The following is a 19,278-nucleotide window of genomic DNA, read 5'->3' as shown; positions in this document are numbered from 1 at the left end:
CAGACATGGTCAAGTGCCCATTTTTACATAGTCCAGGCCAGTTTGATCCTTACAAACATCAGATCATTTCTGAAAACTTTCTTAACCAAAGCAGAATTAGCTCACTGGGAGTAAAGTGCTCAGCAGGAATGCTAAATTTGATGGTAGTCAACACTAAAAAGCAAGGACGTACAAAATACAACTTTTTGAAAAGCAGCTTTTCAAGCTTTCATGCTTCCATTGCTTATCAAATATACAGCCACATGAATCTCAGCAGAAAAAATTTATCTAGCATTGAGTGACTTGGAAAATTGACCACGCAAACAAAATTTTGTCACAAAGAATGTAAGTCCATCCTAAAAGAAATATAGATCTGTTCTTGAAGCAGTCAGAAAACAGCTCACTATCTATATTCAGTTGTTTCTTGGCTGACCAACAAACTACCATCAACAAACTACTACATCCAATACAGAACAATATTATCCTATGTGAACAATATACCACAGCTGCACAAACTAATCAGAAGGAGAAAAGCAGGGCAGAGAGCAGGAGGAAAGGGTTAAACTGCTATTGACACTTCTTCTGCTTGGTCCTTAGTCCTTCAGCACAACAAATCTCCATACATAGAACACAGAAAGTGTAACTTAGATAGATAGATAGATAGATAGATAGATAGATAGATAGATAGATAGATAGATAGATAGACAGACAGATAGATAGATAGATAGATAGATAATCTCTGGATCAGCGTAACTAAACTGATGCTTTTTAATTACACCAACAGTTTCTCATCCTGCAGTGTTAAAGTCATCTGCCATTCTGCACAAAACTGACTCAAATCTCAGCTACAGTTATAATCTAATAACAGAATATTATTATCTCTCTTACTCAAGGGAAGGATTTTCTCTTGCTCAAAAAGCTCTGAGTGGTCTCTATACAACACTCCATCATTAACCTCTTCCTTTTCCGCCTTACCTTGCTATACATGGCTTACATAAAGCTGAAGCTTTCCAAAAATAAGTGATCTTGCTCAGTATGAGCTGATGCACTCTTTTTCCTTCAAATGAGTGTCATTTTTATCAATGTTAAAATGAGTTACACACAAATGCATTAAAAATATTTTCATCTAAGAAAGTGAGAAAAAAGGAAGTTAAACCAACAGGAAATCTATGACATGGGACTGGATGCTAAGTCAGACTCCTCCAGATCCAAAGATATATTTTGTGACTTATGTAATAACTCACATACAGAAAAATGAGTATTAATGTAATGTCTCTTAGAGTGTAGCTCAGATTTGCTTGTCAATAATCTAAGTCTAACTGTGAAAGCTGAAATATGAATAATAGCTGCACTCTCCCATCCTGGAGCAAACAGCCTAATTTTATCACATTACTTCTTTTCTCTCTTTCAACATATTACTGTACTAGGAGGTTATAATGGTAGCCAAATAGCTCCCATTTCTACCAGCATTTATGCTTGTTTATGACTTATTTTGGAAAAGGCAGTGCTCTGGCTACGCTCAAAGAAGCTATCTACCAGTTGCACCACACACACCTATGTAAGAAAAACCTGCATTTTGTGTGCAGGAGAGGGTGAAACACTCCTAGTGTCTGACAAGAGGCACCTACTTTGGAAGCAGCTGACAGTGCATCTGCTGTCCACACACAGCATCTTTGCCTCAATTCCAGATGAGTCTCACACATCTCTGAATCTTGTTCTGAAGTAACTGTAGATATAACCTAGACTAGGATATCAAAACTGTCAGCCTCTGCTACTCCCAAATGTACTGGACCTGTCAAAAGATGTTGGCCACTTTTCCTATGTCAAGTTGTTGGGTTTTTTTAATCACACATGTTCCCATCAATCTGTTCAAATGCAGTAGCTCCATTGTCTGAGGAATATGAAGTTTTCTAATTTACTCATTAAATGTGCCAACTCCAGTGCAGACAAGTTCCTTGTGAATATCTGGGTTGAGGAGGCATCTAGCAGAACTCTAATGTGTCATGACCATGCATTTTTTAGCTGAAGTCTCACCCTTTATATTAACTATAAAATTTAATTATAAAGTGTGTGAGATTTTTAAATAGAATAAAACCGCACGCCTTGTTTTAAGACCTGAAATTAGACACCAGAGGTAATATCTGCAGTATTTAAGTGGATTGATTATATAACTTAGTGCCTGATTCACAAGGACTGATATCCTTCTGTGAAAAATTGTCTTTATGCAGGCAAGAAAATGCCATTGGCAATACTCTTCTTATACTAACACCTATACATCATCTGACTAATACTAACACCTCCATGTACAGGTGATACTTCTATGAATGTCAGCTTGACGAATGCTTCAGAAACACAGACCAAATAAAAGTAATTCCAGTTTAATGAGATTTAGAAAGAGTGTGAAAACTTTTAACATATCTTATGTGTATGGCACATCCGTATGAAATTTGAAGCAGCTAACTGCAAACAGTAAGAAAGAGAAAGATTAGATATACTGTACCGCCTATAAAGCTCAAGTATAAATTTGTCATCCACCCCATATATTTGAGACCTTTAGGTCCTGCTCAAATGTAAGTATTGTAAGTATGTAAGTAAGAATGTAAGTATTCTGAGTGGAGTTGGAGAGCTCATCAGCTCTGCCTTTTCAAGACAGCATAGAGCTTAAGCCAGTAAGAACACCTAAACAAATTTCTTCACTATTTTCAAGTGAATGTCCCAATGCTGCTTAAGAAGGCTTCAAATTAAACTCTGGGCTTTTAGGATAGTCATAGAACCATAGGATAGTTTGGATTGGAAAGGACCTTCAAAGGTCATCTCATCCAACTCCCTTGCAATGAGCAGGGACATCAACTAATCAGGTTGCTCAGAGCCCCATCCAGCCTGGCTTCGAACATATCCAGGGGTGGGCCATTTACCACTTATTTGGGCAACCTGTTCCAGTGTTTTACCACTCTCATTGTAAAAAATTTCTTCCTCATGTTTAGCCCGAATCTCCCCTCCTTCAGTTTAAAACCATTACCCTTTGTCCTATGGCAACAGGCTGTACTAAGAAGTCTGTCCCCATCTTTCTTATAGGTCCCTTTTAAGTACTGAAAGGCCACAATAAGGTCTCCCTGGAGATTTCTCCAGGCTGAAAAACCTCAGCTCTCTCAGCTTTTCCTTGAGAGAATTGAATTTGGCTACTCTAGGGATAAACAGCAAGAGCTGTACCAGAACCTAAGGACATAGGGAAAGTACATCTGTGACATACAGATGTCTGTGAGGCTGCCTACCCTCTGCCACCAGCACGGCCACTTTCCTGCCAGAGACAACTGTCAATTAGCTTGTGAAACAATTAAAAAGCTAGCTGCTCATGAGGGCCAGGGTGGATCTGCTGTCCCAGTCCATCTGTGGCCCTAGATATCTGTCCGATTTTCCTTATGTCTCCAGCTGGACTTGGAACGGATCTTCTGAAATCAATTGCTGGAGAAAAAGTTTCATACACAAAGCTCTCTCTTAAGAGAGAGCTCAGTATTATTTTTTGACTCCTCCCCATCTAGACATGTATTAAATAAGCTAATCAGGTATTCTGAACACTTTAATTAATAAATCAGTTATGAACTGGAAAAACGGTCATGCTTTCTGCATTTGTTGGGTTATGGTAAATTAGCATAAGCTAACGATGCTTCATTTTTATCCAATTATTTGAGCTTCACTTTCCACAGACTTTGTTTCTCAGATTGTGTTGTGAATAAAAAGGATAATGTTTTTCCATTTTAAAGTTCGTTTTTCAATACATCAGCCTCACCTGGATGTATACCAGTAATTTTACCCCCCTTCACAAAATACGCTATCTCCTTACAATGCATGTTTTTTTCCTACCACCCTCATATTTTGCTCCAGAGACTGAAAGAGCCTGGGGTTTCAGAGGAAGGAGCTATTGCAAACAATATTATTTGTGGTTTTAAGAATTTTTCTACAAAATGTAGGTATTTATGAAAAATGTTTCATTAGGGACAGATCATTGAAGCACAGAAAACAAATGCTAATGTCAACTGAGTGGCAACCACAACTGTCCTCAAAACCGAGATACAAGCATTCACGGAGCTGAAATGAGTTGCATTACAAATCAAAGCGGGGGGCCTGGCTATTTAATTTGAAGGTGAAGAATAAGTAAAATTTACTATGTGGTAGGATATGAGGCTGATAAAGACATACAGAAAACTATACAAATCCAGCAGTAATATTTGACTATGAAATAATAGCTGTGACGGGACAAATGCCTTTCCTACATGACTTTCCTTTCTAGTTCCAAAAGAACTCACAAACGATGAGTGGAGCCTGAATTATTTATGGATTTTAAAAGAAGAAAGAACCCAGAGGTTGAAGTTAGTGTTATACAAAATTTTTATTAGGAATAATACCAAAAGGCCATGTTACTAATAAAATGGTAGTGTTTTAATTTACCCCCACAGGTAAAGGAGTTCCTAAAGAAGCTACATGTTGAAGTGAATTAAAAGCAACAACAAAAACAAAAAAAAAACCCACCACAAAAAAAAAACATGGCAAAACATCACTTACTTGTACTCTCTCTAAAACATTCCAGAAATATGGCTGTTTATGCCATGTGCAACACAAAGAATGCTATGTCCAATGCAAACATGTTTTTAAGGTTGTGTTAATTAAAAAAAACCTTCTAGCAGTTCATTTAAGTCATGGATAACTCATTTACCACATTTTTTCAAATGGAAAAGTAATTTCTTAACAGGTAACAACATTTAATTTGCCCTGACTTCTGATCACCTAAGTTGACCTACTATGAATTACATGGCATAGTTTCAACAAATAAACTATATGGGATTGTGTAATGTGTTTATATAAAGCACGTATTTACAGAAAGAGATTTAATTATTTATAGGCAACCTCATTTTAGTTATTTATAAATTCTTACTCAGCAAAATCTCTCTTCTAAACAGACAAAAGCCAAGTAGATGATACTACTCTTTTCCTCATAGTGGCTACTGTTCTTTTATACTACTCTATCCATTACTCTTATATGCTTATGTACTTAGAAAAGACAGCATTCAGTAACCTGGGCAGTGAATTTACAAACCACTGGCAACTCTACTGTAATGACCTTCCTCTAAGAGGGTTTAATCAAAATGTAACTAGTTATGCTGCGTACAGGCATTCTCAGTGTGCCCGAAGGTCTTGCCGACCTAAGAAGACTGCAGTATTTAGGGTGATAATCTGCAGTGTGTTAATTACAGCCCACTAACTCCCCACTGTCCTATCTAGACAACACTGATACAGAGTGAGCACCTCCTTACTTTGAGATTCACACTCAAACTAAATTTCTGGCAGGTCCCATCAACAGACAAGCTCAAGCAGCTCACAGAATCCAGGTTTATGCAAACCATCCCTTATATGTTCACTTTGTCGAAAGGAAAACTACATGAGGACAGGCTGAGATAATTGGAGTTGTTTAGCCTAGAGAAGAGGAGGCTCCAGAGAGACCTTGTTGCAACCTTTCAGTACTTAAAAGGGGCCTACAGGGAAGATGGGGAAGGACTCTCTATCCAGGAGCGTAGTGATAGGATGAGGGGTAGTGGTTTTAAACTGAAAGAAGATAGATTTAGGTTTAGATATAAAGAAGAAATTATTTGTGATAAGGGTGGTGAAGCACTGGAACAGGCTCTCCAGAGAAGCTGTGAATGCCCCATCCCTGGAAGTGTTCAAGGTCAGGCTGGATGGGGCTTTGAGCAACCTGATCTAGTGGAAGGTGTCCTTGCCCATGGCAGGGGGGTTGGAACTAGATGATCTTTGAGGTCCTTTCCAACAAAAAACATTCTGGTTCTATGATTCTATGAAACCCTTTTCATACACCATTATAGAAAAGCAATAAGGAACTGGAGAAGTAGTGATATTGGTGATGGTATTGGAAGTTTTAATGGCCATGCTAAAAAGAGCTTAGGCCAGATGTCCCCAATTTCTTCTAATGTGAGACTCTCAGAAGCATTTTATTATATTGGTAGAGCAGTTGCAGAACAGATCTAATTGACCTACTGGGAACGATTTTGGGAATAAAAGAATCATATCCCATTATAGATGAGTTCTTGCATCTTCCACTCAGAAGGCAAAATTTAAAACTCCACTGAGGAAGAAAAAAAATCCTAACTCAATTACACCTATGCTAACACTTAAAATTTTTGATGCTTGTTTTATAGACATATCAATAATTCTGATAACAGGTCAAGGTCAGCACTCTGATTAAAAGAGATACAAAAGCCTGGACAGGAGTTACATAGTGGTGATAAAGGACTGGTTTTTTAAGATCAACTGCCCTACAGAAACTTCCTCTGGTATTCCATTATCAATTTTGTTGGCGGCTTCAGATTCTCTCCTAATGCTGGACTAGAAAGAGGGCCCTGGATGTCAGATTTCTTCTTCTTTATTCCACTGCACAAAAGATAATTTCCATACATCCAAAGATTCATTATGACCTTCATACTTTCACTGTCTACTGGGATTGTTTCTGAAGTTCTGAGACTCTGCTCAGTTTCAAGCAGCTTCCAATTATATAACATTACATTATGTTGAAATAATGTAGAATTTCTTCCCTAAATTAAAATGGTATGAGGTGGATTATGGACAGCATTAATTCTTGTACTAGCAAGAAGTCTAAGGTCCAATAGTTAGGGAACCGTTAAAAGGAAGATTGATAATGCAGTAGATCAAACTTGTGCTAAGAATCCTCCTTATGATGTGATACAGTCTATTGATTCTACTGATGGGAGGTCAAAAATTTTTAGACCTTATAACCTTGACATCTCAAATGCAAAAGCTACTATAGATAGATTTTTTAAAAGGTCTAGATTGAGCTAATTGAAAACTCTCCTTTCCTCTGGTGCCACTTTAGTTTTAAGGTGGTAGCAATATGGGCTACTTTCGCAGAAGAACAGGTATGACAAAAATGTAAGGAACTAAAATATTTTTAGCTAGCCTGCTAACTAGATTTCAGTTAAAAAGTGTCGAAATATTATGAAGAACTTAATGGCATATGTTTATGTGCCAATAAGAATGATTTCTGTGTCAGTCATTCTGAGAAAGAAAATTAAATATTTTTTCAAAGGTAACACATTCTCAGATCTCTCCAGATATTACATTGGATGATTTAATACCTTTAAAAATAATTGGTTTACATAGGTATGGAATGTGAGCAGATAACTGAGAGAATATTCAAAATATTTTTAAGAAGTGTGTCCAAAGCGAAAAGTTTTAGGATTTTATAGTATTCAAAAATTTAATGTTTGCATTTATTTAGATAAAAGTAATAGTGACAGGAACACACATATTTCTCCTCTTCTGCGGTGCTTTGTTTTCTCATACAAGCTACAGACATTTAAAAAATAATCTGTACTTTTGCTAAACTGGCACTGAACAACACCCTACTAGTTTTTTATAATTTTAAAAACCAGGAAAAAATACAATACAGTATAGTGCTAAGACTTAGTTGTTTAAAATGAATAATTATCTCACTTTCAAAAGGATAATTTGATAGAATCCGACTGCAGCAACCTTTGTCTGAACAGTTACTAAGTCAGTGACGTTTAGCTTTTTACACCCGAGCTTTTGCTTATAAGCTTTTAATAGAAGTTGGGAGTCACCACACTCTACCTTCCCCAAACCTACTTTCACTATGCAATTCTTTGCATCATTCCAGTCTCCACATGAGTTTTACCACACCTAAAGTTTCAAAGGTTCTTCAGCTCCCTTACTTAGTGGGCACGACAGGGATAGCAGCAATGGCTTCATCCAGCACTATATTTAAATGTGTTGCTAAGTAGTAGCATAACAGAGCAACCACCTTTCTTTGCTCACAAAGAGAAAAAGGCAAAATAGTCTACATTTTCTGGGGCCTGCTTGTTCCTTACTTCCTTCCACAATAATAAAATGAAAACATTTTGCTTGCTTTTCACAGCTGCTATGATTGAGAGTACCAAGGAAGGCTGAAGAGGGAAGGCAGCGCATGAGACAGTTGGGGTGCTTTGGGAATTGGTGAAAGAGAGACCTGGTGTAAAAGGCACGTGTGCACTGTATGCCCAGGCCTCCGGCTCTTTGAGATTGTGGGAACACAAGATTCATAGCTGTAACAAGTATACAAATCAAAGACTTACTCACTGACATTGAAACTGGGGCCTCAAATGTTTTATGCATTTTGGTATGAATTTGCAAGAGACTGACAAACCTTAGAGGTGACCATTGAATATTTGTTTCTCCAATCAGCAGTTTTTGCTCTAATTAAAAATATTTTTTTTCTTCTCTCTAAGAAATGCTCAGGATACTTCTCTCTGCTTCCCCTTATAAGAAATAAGGATCAGAACTGGAACAAGGGGCAACACAGAAGACTGTGAAACACCAAGTAAACAGATTTGGAGAAGTTAACTTTTCTAATCAAGTCATACTCCGGCCATCAAATCTACATTTCCTTTGAACAAAGTATATGTACTAATCTCTAAGTCAGCAAAGGCTTACAAGGCTCTGAGTAGACAGCTGTGGATAATGTGAAATATTCTCACATACTGACAAAGCAAAATACCTTAAAGATACATCCTGGAAGATCAGTTTCCAGATCAGTGTCATTCCATGAAGTTTTAGTTCTGTTTGTCTGAATCACTAGTTACAGGATTTGTGAACAAAGTGATATCAAATATTAGGAATCAATTTGTGGATGTTTCTGCTTTTTAAGCCTCCTACAAACCGCTGAAAATATTAAACTCTTTGATGTGTATCCTTCCAATTGTAACATTTATAGCAGGAAACTAAACCAGAACAACTACAGTCACAACTACAACCTTCTTAATAATATGATGTGACTGTTCAGTAAATCAGTGTCTTAATCAAGAGAATAAAATAAACTATCTATTGTGTTAAAGTGTTTTCCAGTCTAGGGTGAAGTGCCATGAAAACGGTGAAGAAAAATATAATTGGGTTGGAGACCAGAATTTTTCAATTGCATATTTCCTTAATTTAAAGGGTCTGGGGCAGGAGGAGGGGGAGTTCTTTCCATTTAATGGCTTGAGCACAATGTGGTTTAAGTAGCACATTTGATTTGGGAACCTATTAGCTGATAATGACTCTTTGGAGAGAAAAAAACCCTGGATTCCCTTTTTATTGGTTTGATTAGAAACATCTGTAATTTCATGATGTTGTAAAATAGCTCAGCATTAAAACTGAGCTATTTTTTATCATTTGTAGAAGCAGAAACACAAAGATAGCAAAGGCCAAGTTCCCATGTTAAACACATTCCTGAATTTTGCAGTACTTCTACTGGCACTAGAATTAGGAAAGCAAAATAAGGTAATGTATATATCAAAGCTTCAGTTTTGAAAAGTATGTGTGCTAGGCTTCACAGGTATCGAGAGATGGATGACAACAATCTAAGAAGTTAGTATTTAAGCAAAGAGGTGCAACTAAATTTCAAATGACCTTTTGATGGAGGAAATTAAGCAAATGTTTGATTAATGACAGCACTGTAGATCCACATTGCTAAAGAAACATCATTAAAAGAAACCGCACTGTAGTGATTATAAGGGTAAGAAAGGGGAGGGGAAATTTCTTTTAATTATAAGAAAAAAAAATTCCAAATGTCTGATTTATCTTTCACTTACAAAAGAATAAAAAGTCTAGTAAACTAAAAGGAGAACTAGTCATCTAAAATCAATTTGAAGATCCTGTCCACCAGGTTGATGCAAATCTTTATCATATTAGAGTGACTCTAATTACTTTTTGTATATTGTAGAGCAAGGAATAGGAAGCAAATGAACACAACTCTGATCAGATACAGCAGAATTCAAGCCAGATGATGAGCAGTGCTTTAGAATTGAACTGTTCCTTATCTTTTTTCATCTGGATAATGAACAGCTGAAAACATAAATTAAGGGACTCAACATCCTATCAAAAGCCATGTTCAGACACATGGCAACAGAAAAACTGAGAATTACTGAAAGCTATGTGGTAAAATAAAGGCAGCACTGGAATAAAATCCCAAATCCAGCATGAAATGGCATCTATTCTCATTCAGAAGTTGACTTACAAATTTCCAAAGCAATAAACAATGCTATCTGCTAGTCTGCAGGCCTAAAACCAAAGAAATTGCCAGTGCTACTGGCAGGCCACAGGCTTTGCATCAACTCTGCAGGGCTTCAAGACTACAGCTTGACAGTCTGTTTAGCTCATTTAGTTGTAATAGCAATTTTCGAACAAGCAGGTAACATAGCCTAATCTGTTTTACCTTTAGCTTAGCTTTGTGGTTGCATGGGCTAGTGACTATTGGTATAATAATTCGGATATATTTCTGTACCTAAAGTAGATACTCTGTAGAGAACAAACTATTACTGTAGAACAAAAACGTCATGCAGAGGACTACAATCATAGGAGGATAGCAGAGGTATTGAAAGTACAGGCACAAGGTGGTACTAGAGGGAGCAGGGCTATATGCAATTCACCAGGTCAATTACCATCATTAAAAGAAAGCAGCCTTGGGAGCTGGCTAGGGCTGACTTTACAGGACTAAAACCAAACCAAAATAGACAAACAAACGAAAACCACAACCAATTAAAAAAACCCCAAACCAAAACAAAACTAAAACAGAAAAAGAGATCTAAGAACAAGAATCCTACACATGTAAAACACACACATACAGAGAATTCAGACATATGGAACTGCAGAGTGATAAACAAAGATCAATGTCAGGGCCTTGAGGGTACCAGCAGGCCATAACTGTCCTGTCCAGCGCTGATGGAGACCCTCTCCCTCTGCCCATGGGCCTGGGGTCCCCATTTCAGCCACCCAGGCCCTACCTGAGCCATGTCCTAGGTGTATTCACACCCAGCCCCATTTCTTCCCCACTTGTGGATTGAGGTTCCTGCCTCTACATTAGACCTGGCTCATCCCTTCCTGTGCAATGATCTCCAGACAACTGGCAGAACCTTCTGGTGCCACCAGCAATGCCCACCCTTATGCACAGAGGTTGGCAGCCCAGCAGCCAGGGTACCACCTGCCCCAGGGCTGCCCGTATCTCCAGCATGGCCCTCGTCATGGAACAGCTCCCCTCTCCCATTCCCTGAAAACACATAAAGTTAATCTCAAGCAGATCTTGCCATGTCAATGTTGTCATTCACATCTGAGTCATCCTCCCAGTAAAGAGTCTGGGACACTGACAATGCATCATAGCTTCCCCCTCACCTAAAGCCATCCACCAGAACTTGGAGGAGCTTTGACAGGGGGAGCATAACACCAGGGAAAGGGATAGACACAAGTAAGTATGTACATATAGTCTGTTTCATTATTGAGACTTTTCTCCCTACCGATATATATTTTTTTGTTGTTAATAATAGCTAGGCCAAGATTTAGTCTTTGATGACAACTAGGCTAAGAGTAGATGCATGGCTTTGCTCATAAGGTGTTTCTTCTTGACTCAGAAACTGTACAAACAACATTATAAAAAACTGGTGGACAACATGGGCAGCTTAGGCCTTAGTTTTGATGCCACAAATTCTGCTTTTAACCTCAAGCGTGTTCCACCATTTGAAAGTATTCCAGATTTTGTTTACAAACACTCGAAAGATTGCCTTTTTTTTTTTTTTTTGGGGGGGGGGGTGGGCGGGACAAGGAGGTAGAATATGGTATCTAGGCAGGAGCAACATGATTCCTTCAGGAGCAGGAAAAATAAAAACAGCAGTGCAAATAACCCAACCTTCCACAAGTCTAATGACCATTATTATACATCTTTAGGATTTAGAAGACTGGGGTACTGTAGTCACTTGGCCTTTCATCTTCCTCTCTGAAATGAAAGTATTTCTTAACTCTAGGTTCACTAAGCCAGTTTATTATACCGTTGACATGAATTTTGCAGGTAAGATAATATTTTTGTATTCAACCATAAGCTAATTTCCCAACAATCTCTGAAATTTTAGATTCCAGGGCTTTTAGATTGATATTTAGAAAAAAAAATCAATAGTATTCAGAATACTCATTTCCCATTAAAGTTTCGTGTTTGAATGTGTCATTCCTGTGAAATTAATTTAGAGATTGATATCAAAATGATATATATATATACAGATACCTAGACATATCAAAGAATTCTAGGAGAATTCCTGCAACTGAAGGTAAAGACTTGTGTTCAGACCATTTTCCTAGCCCTAAAGATATAGTTAAGGCCAGGTAGATCAAACTTCTGCACTTATTCTTCCAACCACTAAAACTGAGGTGACTTTCTTACTTCTGAAAAACAGCTCATGGCATTACAGAAGTACAAGCAAAAGGCAAAGTTCCTGTAGTGCCAGAAAAAAGCGAATGATAGCAGTCATTGCTAAAAGGGAAACAAACCAACAAAGCAACAAAGTTTAGTTTTGCTTCAACAACCATGACTTTGCAAATGTTCATTCATCCAATGAGCACAGGTATGCCTTTTTAACTGAAGTCAATTATACAACCATACCATATGAGTCCATCGACATTAGGCATTTGGCCCATGCTGCTACATGCTATCAGTAGTGTATTTCTCCCTGCAGTGCAATGGAGTGCAATTACTGTCACATATAATGAAACAAAAATTCATTCAATTTACAAAAGAAGTCATATTAAAAATATCATTCATCATTTTTTCTCTAAACATCTGAGTGTTAAGGTATTGCCCCTTACCTCCTCTCTTGTTTAACTTTGCATAACCTGGCACATAGCTGCTTGTCATAGATGATGAGCTGCTGAACGAGGAGTGGGGTAATGCTGAGACCATTGGTTCATCACACTTTTCTGAAACACAAGAAAAGAGTTTCACTTTATGCTGTTAATAATTCATAAAGATTAAGGGGCAATGTGCCCTTTATTTTCACTAACAAAAGATTTTTTTGTAATTTTGTACATGTCAACTGCATGTGGCTGCATCCCAACATTTCAGGAAAAATAAACGAATAAACCCCTAACCAACCAAAACCAACAACAATAAAAACAACACAAAGAAAACACCAAACAAGAAGTGCGACCAGCAAGTCAAGGGAGGTGATTCTCCCCCTCTTTCAACTCCCATATAACCCCACCTGGAGTACTGCATTAACCTCTGAGGCCCCCAGCATAAGATGGACATGGATCTGTTGGAGCAAGTCCAGAGGAGGGCCATGAAGATATTCAGAAGGCTGGAGTACCTCTCCTATGAAGACAGGCAAAGAGAGTTGGGGTTGTTCAGCCTGAAGAAGAGAAGGCTCTGAGGCGACCTTACAGCAGCCTTCCAGTACCTGAAGGGGACCTACAAGAAAGCTGGAGAGGAACTTTTAACAGGGGCATGTAGTGATAGGATAAGGGGTAATGGCTTTAAACTGAAAGAGGGCAGATTTAGATTAGATACAAGGAAGAAACTCTTCACTGAGGGTGGTGAGGCACTGGAACAGGTTGCCCAGAGAAGCTGTGGATGCCCCAACCCTGGAAGTGTTAACACTGCCAAGTCCACCACTAAACCATGTCCTCAGGTGCCACATAGAGAATCACAGAATCACAGAATGTTAGGGATTGGAAGGGACCTCGAAAGATCATCTAGTCCAATCCCTCTGCCGGAGCAGGAACACCCAGATGAGGTTACACAGGAAAGTGTCCAGGCAGGTTTTGAATGTCTCCAGAGAAGGAGATTCCACAACCTCCCTGGGCAGCCTGTTCCAGTGCTCTGTCACCCTCACTGAGAAGAAGTTTATTCTCATATTTAAGTGGAACCTCCTGTGTTCCAGCTTCTACCCATTGCCCCTTGTCTTATCATTGGTTGTCACCAAGGAGAGCCTGGCTCCATCCTCCTGACACTCACCCTTTACATATTTATAAACATTAATGAGGTCACCCCTCAGTCTTCTCCAAGCTAAAGAGACCCAGCTCCCTCAGCCTTTCCTCATAATGGAGATGCTCCACTCCCTTAATCATCTTTGTAGCCCTGCGCTGGACTCTCTCCAGCAGTTCCCCGTCCTTCTTGAACTGAGAGGCCCAGAACTGGACACAATATTCCAGATGAGGTCTCACCAGGGCAGAGTAGAGGGGAAGGAGAACCTCTCTCGACCTACTAACCACCCCCCTTCTAATACACCCCAGGATGTCATTGGCCTTCTTGGCCACAAGGGCACAGTGCTGGCTCATGGTCATCCTGCTGTCCACCAGGACCCCCAGGTCCCTTTCTCCTACACTGCTCTCCAACAGATCGTTCCCCAGCTTATACTGGAACCTGGGGTTGTTCTTGCCCAGATATAAGACTCTACACTTGCCCTTGTTATATTTCATTAAATTTCTCCCCACCCAACTCTCCAGCCTGCCCAGGTCTCGCTGGATGGCAGCACAGCCTTCTGGCGTGTCAGCCACTCCTCCCAGCTTGGTGTCATCAGCAAACTTGCTGACAGTGCACTCTATTCCCTCATCCAAGTCGTTGATCAATATATTGAATAGTATTGGTCCCAGTACTGACCCTTGAGGCACTCCACTAGATACAGGCCTCTAACTAGACTCTGCCCCATTGACCACAACTCTCTGGCTTCTTTCCTTCAGCCAGTTAACAGTCCACCTCCCTACCCGATCGTCCAGACCACACTTCCTCAGTTTAGCTGCGAGGATGCTGTGGGAGACGGTGTCAAATGCTTTACTGAAATCAAGATAGATCACATCCACTGCTTTACCATCATCTATCCACCTGGTTATGTCCTCAGAAAAGGCTACGAGGTTGGTTAAGCATGACTTCCCCTTGCTGAAGCCATGCTGACTGCCGCTAATGACCCTCTTATCCTTGATATGCCTTGAGACAGCACCAAGGATAAGTTGTTCCATTACCTTTTCAGGGATGGAGGTGAGGCTGACCAGTCTATAGTTACCCAGCTCCTTCTTCTTGCCCTTTTTGAAGACTGGAGGGACATGTACTTTCCTCCAGTCCTCAGGCACCTCTCCTGTTTCCCAAGACTTGGCAAAGATGATGAAGAGTGGTCCAGCAATGACTTCAGTCAGCTCCTTCAGCACCCACCGCTGCACCCCATGAGGACCCATGGATTTATGGATGTCCAGATTGCTTAATTGCTCCCTAACCCAGTCCTCATCAATCAAGGCACACTCCTCCATTGTTCTGACTTCCTCTGGGGCCTCAGGGGTACGGGGCTCCTCAGGACAGCCTCCAGCAGTATAGACAGAGACAAAAAAAGCATTCAGGAACTCTGCCTTCTCTGTATCTTCTGTCACCAGGGCACCCACCTCATTCATCAGTGGGCCTACACTGCCTCTAGTGTAGTTTCATCTGCCATGTATTTGAAGAAGCTCTTTCTGTTGTTCTTGACCCCTCCTGCAAGGTTTAATTCTAAGGAGACCTTAGTTTTCTTAGTTGCCTCCCTACATCCTCTGACAACAGCCTTATATTCTTCCCAAGTGGCAAGCCCCTACTTCCATGATCTGTAGACTCTCCTCTTCCACTTGGGTTTGCCCAGCAGTTCCCTGTTTAACCAAGCGGGTGTCCTGGCTCCCCTCCTTGACTTCCTACCTGTTGGGATGATCTGATCTTGAGGTTGGAAAAAGCAATCCTTGAATGCTAACCAACTATCTTGGGCTCCTTTACCTCCAAGTGCCTTGTCCCATGGGATTTCCCCTAGCAATTGCTTGAAAAGGCCAAATTTGGCCCTACTGAAGTCCAGGGTTGCCATTCTGGTTGGTATTCTGTTCCTGCCACATGAGATCCTGAACTCCACCATCTCATGGTCGCTGTAACCAAGACAGCCCTCAACCTTTACTGCTTCAACTAGACCCTTCTTGTTAGTGAGAATGAGATCCAGCAGCGTTCCTCTCCTAGTCAGCTCCTCCACCATTTGCATCAGAAAGTTATCATCGGTGCACTGGAGGAACCTCCTAGACTGTGGATGGCTGGCTGAGTAGGCCTTCCAGCAAACATCAGGATAGTTAAAATCCCCCACGACAACCAGGGCCTGTAATTCTGAGGCTGCTCTCAGCTGCCTGTAGAAGGCCTGGTCAACTTCCTCACCCTGATCTGGTGGCCTGTAATAGACACCCACAACAGTATCACCCATGCCAGCCTGCCCTTTAATTCTCACCCACAGACTCTCAACTCCCTCCTCATCCGCCCCTGGACAGTACTCTATACATTGTAGTTGCTCTCTCACGTAAAGAGCATCTCTACCACCTAGCCTTGCTGGCCTGTCTTTCCTGAGAAGGACACAGCCATCCACGACCACATTCCAGTCATGCGAGCTGTCCCACCATGTCTCTGTAATTGCCACCAGATCATAATCTCCTGACCAAACACGGGTTTCTAACTCCTCCTGCTTATTCCCCATGTTTGCATGCATTGGTGTACAGGCATTTCAGGGAGCGAGCTGAGCACACCGATTTCACCCTAGGAGGGTGGGAGGCCTCCCGGTCTTCATCAATTCCAGAGTGCTGCCCCACTGGTGCAAGTCCAGCTACAACCCCATCCCCCTTCAAATCTACTTTAAAGGTCTCCAAATGAGCCCTGCTAATTCCTGTCCCAGCATCCTTCTGCCCCTGTGAGATAAACCTTTCCCACGTATCACTGTCCGGACTGGTGTCTTATAAAACCAGCCATTATCAAAGAATCTAAAGCCCTGCCTGTAGCACCAGTCTCATAGCCAAGCATTTATGGACTGGATCCTTCTATTACATCCCACGTCATGACCCCAAAATGGAAGGAGGAAAGATAAAATAACTTGCACTCCAGACTCTTTCACGAAACATCCCAAGGCCTTGAAGTCTTTCTTCATTCCCCTCAGACTACGGGATGCAGCTTCCTCCCCACCTGTCTGGAAGATCAGTAGCGGGTCGTAGTCTGTCGAGTGCACCAGGCTGGGGAGTGCCCTGGTGATATCCCTGATCCGGGCTCTGGGTAGACTGCACGCTTCCCTATGATGAGGGTCAACTCTGCATATTGGGCCCTCTGTTCCTCTCAGAAAGGAATTGCCTACTACAATTACCCTTCTTTCTTCCTTATCGGAGGCAGACTTGAGGTGTGGAGTCAACTGCCTCTTCCTTTGTGACCTCATAGTTGTGCCTTCCACCACATCCTCACCTGCCTCTCCTTCAAGATCCAGGGCCTCAAACCTATTATGGAGGGGCACCTGGGGAAGCAAGGCAGGTAGGGAGGGGGGTTGCTCATGATGCCGAACTGGGACTTGCTTCCAACTCTCCTCATCTTTTTGGTCCCCCACCTCTGCCTGACAGCCACAGGGCAGGGGCTGTCCCAGGTCTCCCCCTTCTGCCCGACAGAGCAGGGGGTCCATCACCTTTTGGGGTGTATCTCCCTGGTGCCTTTCTGGCTGGCACACCAGGGAGTTACTCCACCAGTCAATCTCCTTCTCACACTCCCTGATGGTCCTCAGTCTCTCGACCTCCTCCTTCAGTTCCACCCCCATGCTGAGCAGATCTCGCACCTGCTCACACCTCACGCAGGTGGAATGCCTGCCTCCCTCCCCCGGCAGCAGCAGCCTCTGGCACTCCCTGCAGCCAGACACCTGAACAGACACAGATCGGGGCAGGCCCTCCGTCTGGGTTGCCACAGTCTTTTTGGGGCAAGCTCTCTGTCTGGAGGAGACCATGGTCAGCTGCAGTCTGGGACACTGCCAATAGGTGAGATGGTCTATGGAGCAAGGAGGGACAGCACCTCTGCACCCTGCTGCAGGAGCTACCGCACCCGCTGCCGCAGCACAGTGTGGGTGCTGCTCACCCGCTTCACACGCTGGTCTCACCTCCCAGTGCCTGGTGGGCAGCGACGTGTCCCTGCCCTCCCTGAGGCTTTGTCAAGGCTGGGGCGGGGGTGTGATTGTTGTTACCCTGGCAACGCCCATGTCACATCAGCTGCTCTCACAAGGGCTGCCAGGTCGTAAAATCAAAACCAAAAAATCCCCTGTACCTTGGGATCTGCCGATGCGGATCCGGCTGTGCTGGCTCCAATCAGCTGACCTCGGGGACTGAGTGCTAGTTCCTGGTTTCAACCATTTTTAAATCTCCTGCTGTCACCGTGGTAATGCCCACACCACGCCAGCCGCTCTACACGCCACATCTACACATCTTTTGAACACCTCCAGGGATGGTGACTCAACCGTTTCACTGCATAGCCTGTTCCAATGCCTGACAACCCTTTCCGTGAAGAAATTTTTCCAAATATCCAATCTAAATCTCCGCTGGAGAACTCCAGGCCATTTCCTCCTGTCCTATCGCTTGCTACTTGGGAGAAGAGACCAACACTCTCCATGCTACAACCTCCTTTCAGGTAGTTGAAGAGAGCCATAAGGTCTCCCCTCAGCCTCCTCCTCTCCAGGCTAAACAGCCCCAGTTCCCTCAGCTGCTCCTCAGCCGACTTGTGCTCCAGACCCCTCAGCAGCTTTGTTGCCTTTCTCTGAACCCTTTGCAGCACTTCAATGTCTTTCTTGCAGTGAGGGGCCCACAACTGAACACAGTATTTGAGATATAGCCTCACCAGCGCTGAATACAGGAGGACAATCACTTCCCTAGTCCTGCTGGCCACACTCTTCTTGATACAAGCCAGGATGCTGTTGGCCTTTTTGGCCACCTTGGCAATGCTGGGTCATGTTCACCTGGCTATCAATCAACACCCTCAGATCCTTTTTCACAAGGCAGCTTTCCAGTTACTCTTTACCAAGCCTGTAGCATTGCATGGGGCTGTTGTGACCCAAGTGCAGGACCCGGCACTTGGTCTTATTGAACCTCATACAAATGGCCTCAGCCCAATGATCCATCCAGTCCAAATCCCTCTGTATGGCATTCCTAGCCTCAAGCAGATCAAGACTCCCACCTACTTTGGTGTCATCTGCAATCTTACTGAGGGTGCATTCAATTCCCTCATCCAGATCATTGATAAACAGATTAAACAGAACTGGCCCCAATACTGAGCCCTGGGGAACACCACTCGTGACCATCCACCAACTGGATTTGACTCCATTCACCACAACTCCTTGAGCCTGGCCATCCAGACAGTTTTTTACTCAGCAAAGAGCAGGCCCATCCAAGCCATGAGCTGCCAGCTTCTCCAGAAGAATGCTGTGGGAAACAGTGTCAGAGGCTTTACTGAAGTCTAAGTTCACAACATCCACAGTCTTTCCCTTACCCACTAAGTGGGTCACTTTGTTATGGAAGGAGATCAGGTTGGTCAAGCAGGACCTGCCTTTCATAAACCTACGCTGACTGGGCCTGATTGCTTGGTTGCCCTGTATGTGCCACATGATGGCACTCAGGATGATCTGCTCCATAATCTTCCCCAGCCCC

General features: G+C 42.2%; 1 protein-coding gene across 1 annotated transcript in view; it reads right to left on the bottom strand.

The window, feature by feature from the left end:
* Positions 1 to 19,278, bottom strand: part of CNTNAP2 (contactin associated protein 2) — a 1,184,740-nt gene that overhangs the window by 800,734 nt on the left and 364,728 nt on the right. The window contains exon 2 of the mRNA XM_065627584.1: positions 12,664 to 12,774. Within this exon, the coding sequence (XP_065483656.1) occupies positions 12,664 to 12,774 (111 nt within the window). The remainder of the gene's footprint in view (positions 1 to 12,663; positions 12,775 to 19,278) is intronic.

Source organism: Caloenas nicobarica, chromosome 2 (genome assembly GCF_036013445.1).
Source record: "Caloenas nicobarica isolate bCalNic1 chromosome 2, bCalNic1.hap1, whole genome shotgun sequence".
NCBI lineage: Eukaryota > Metazoa > Chordata > Aves > Columbiformes > Columbidae > Caloenas > Caloenas nicobarica.
This window is presented reverse-complemented; position numbering and strand designations above follow the sequence as displayed.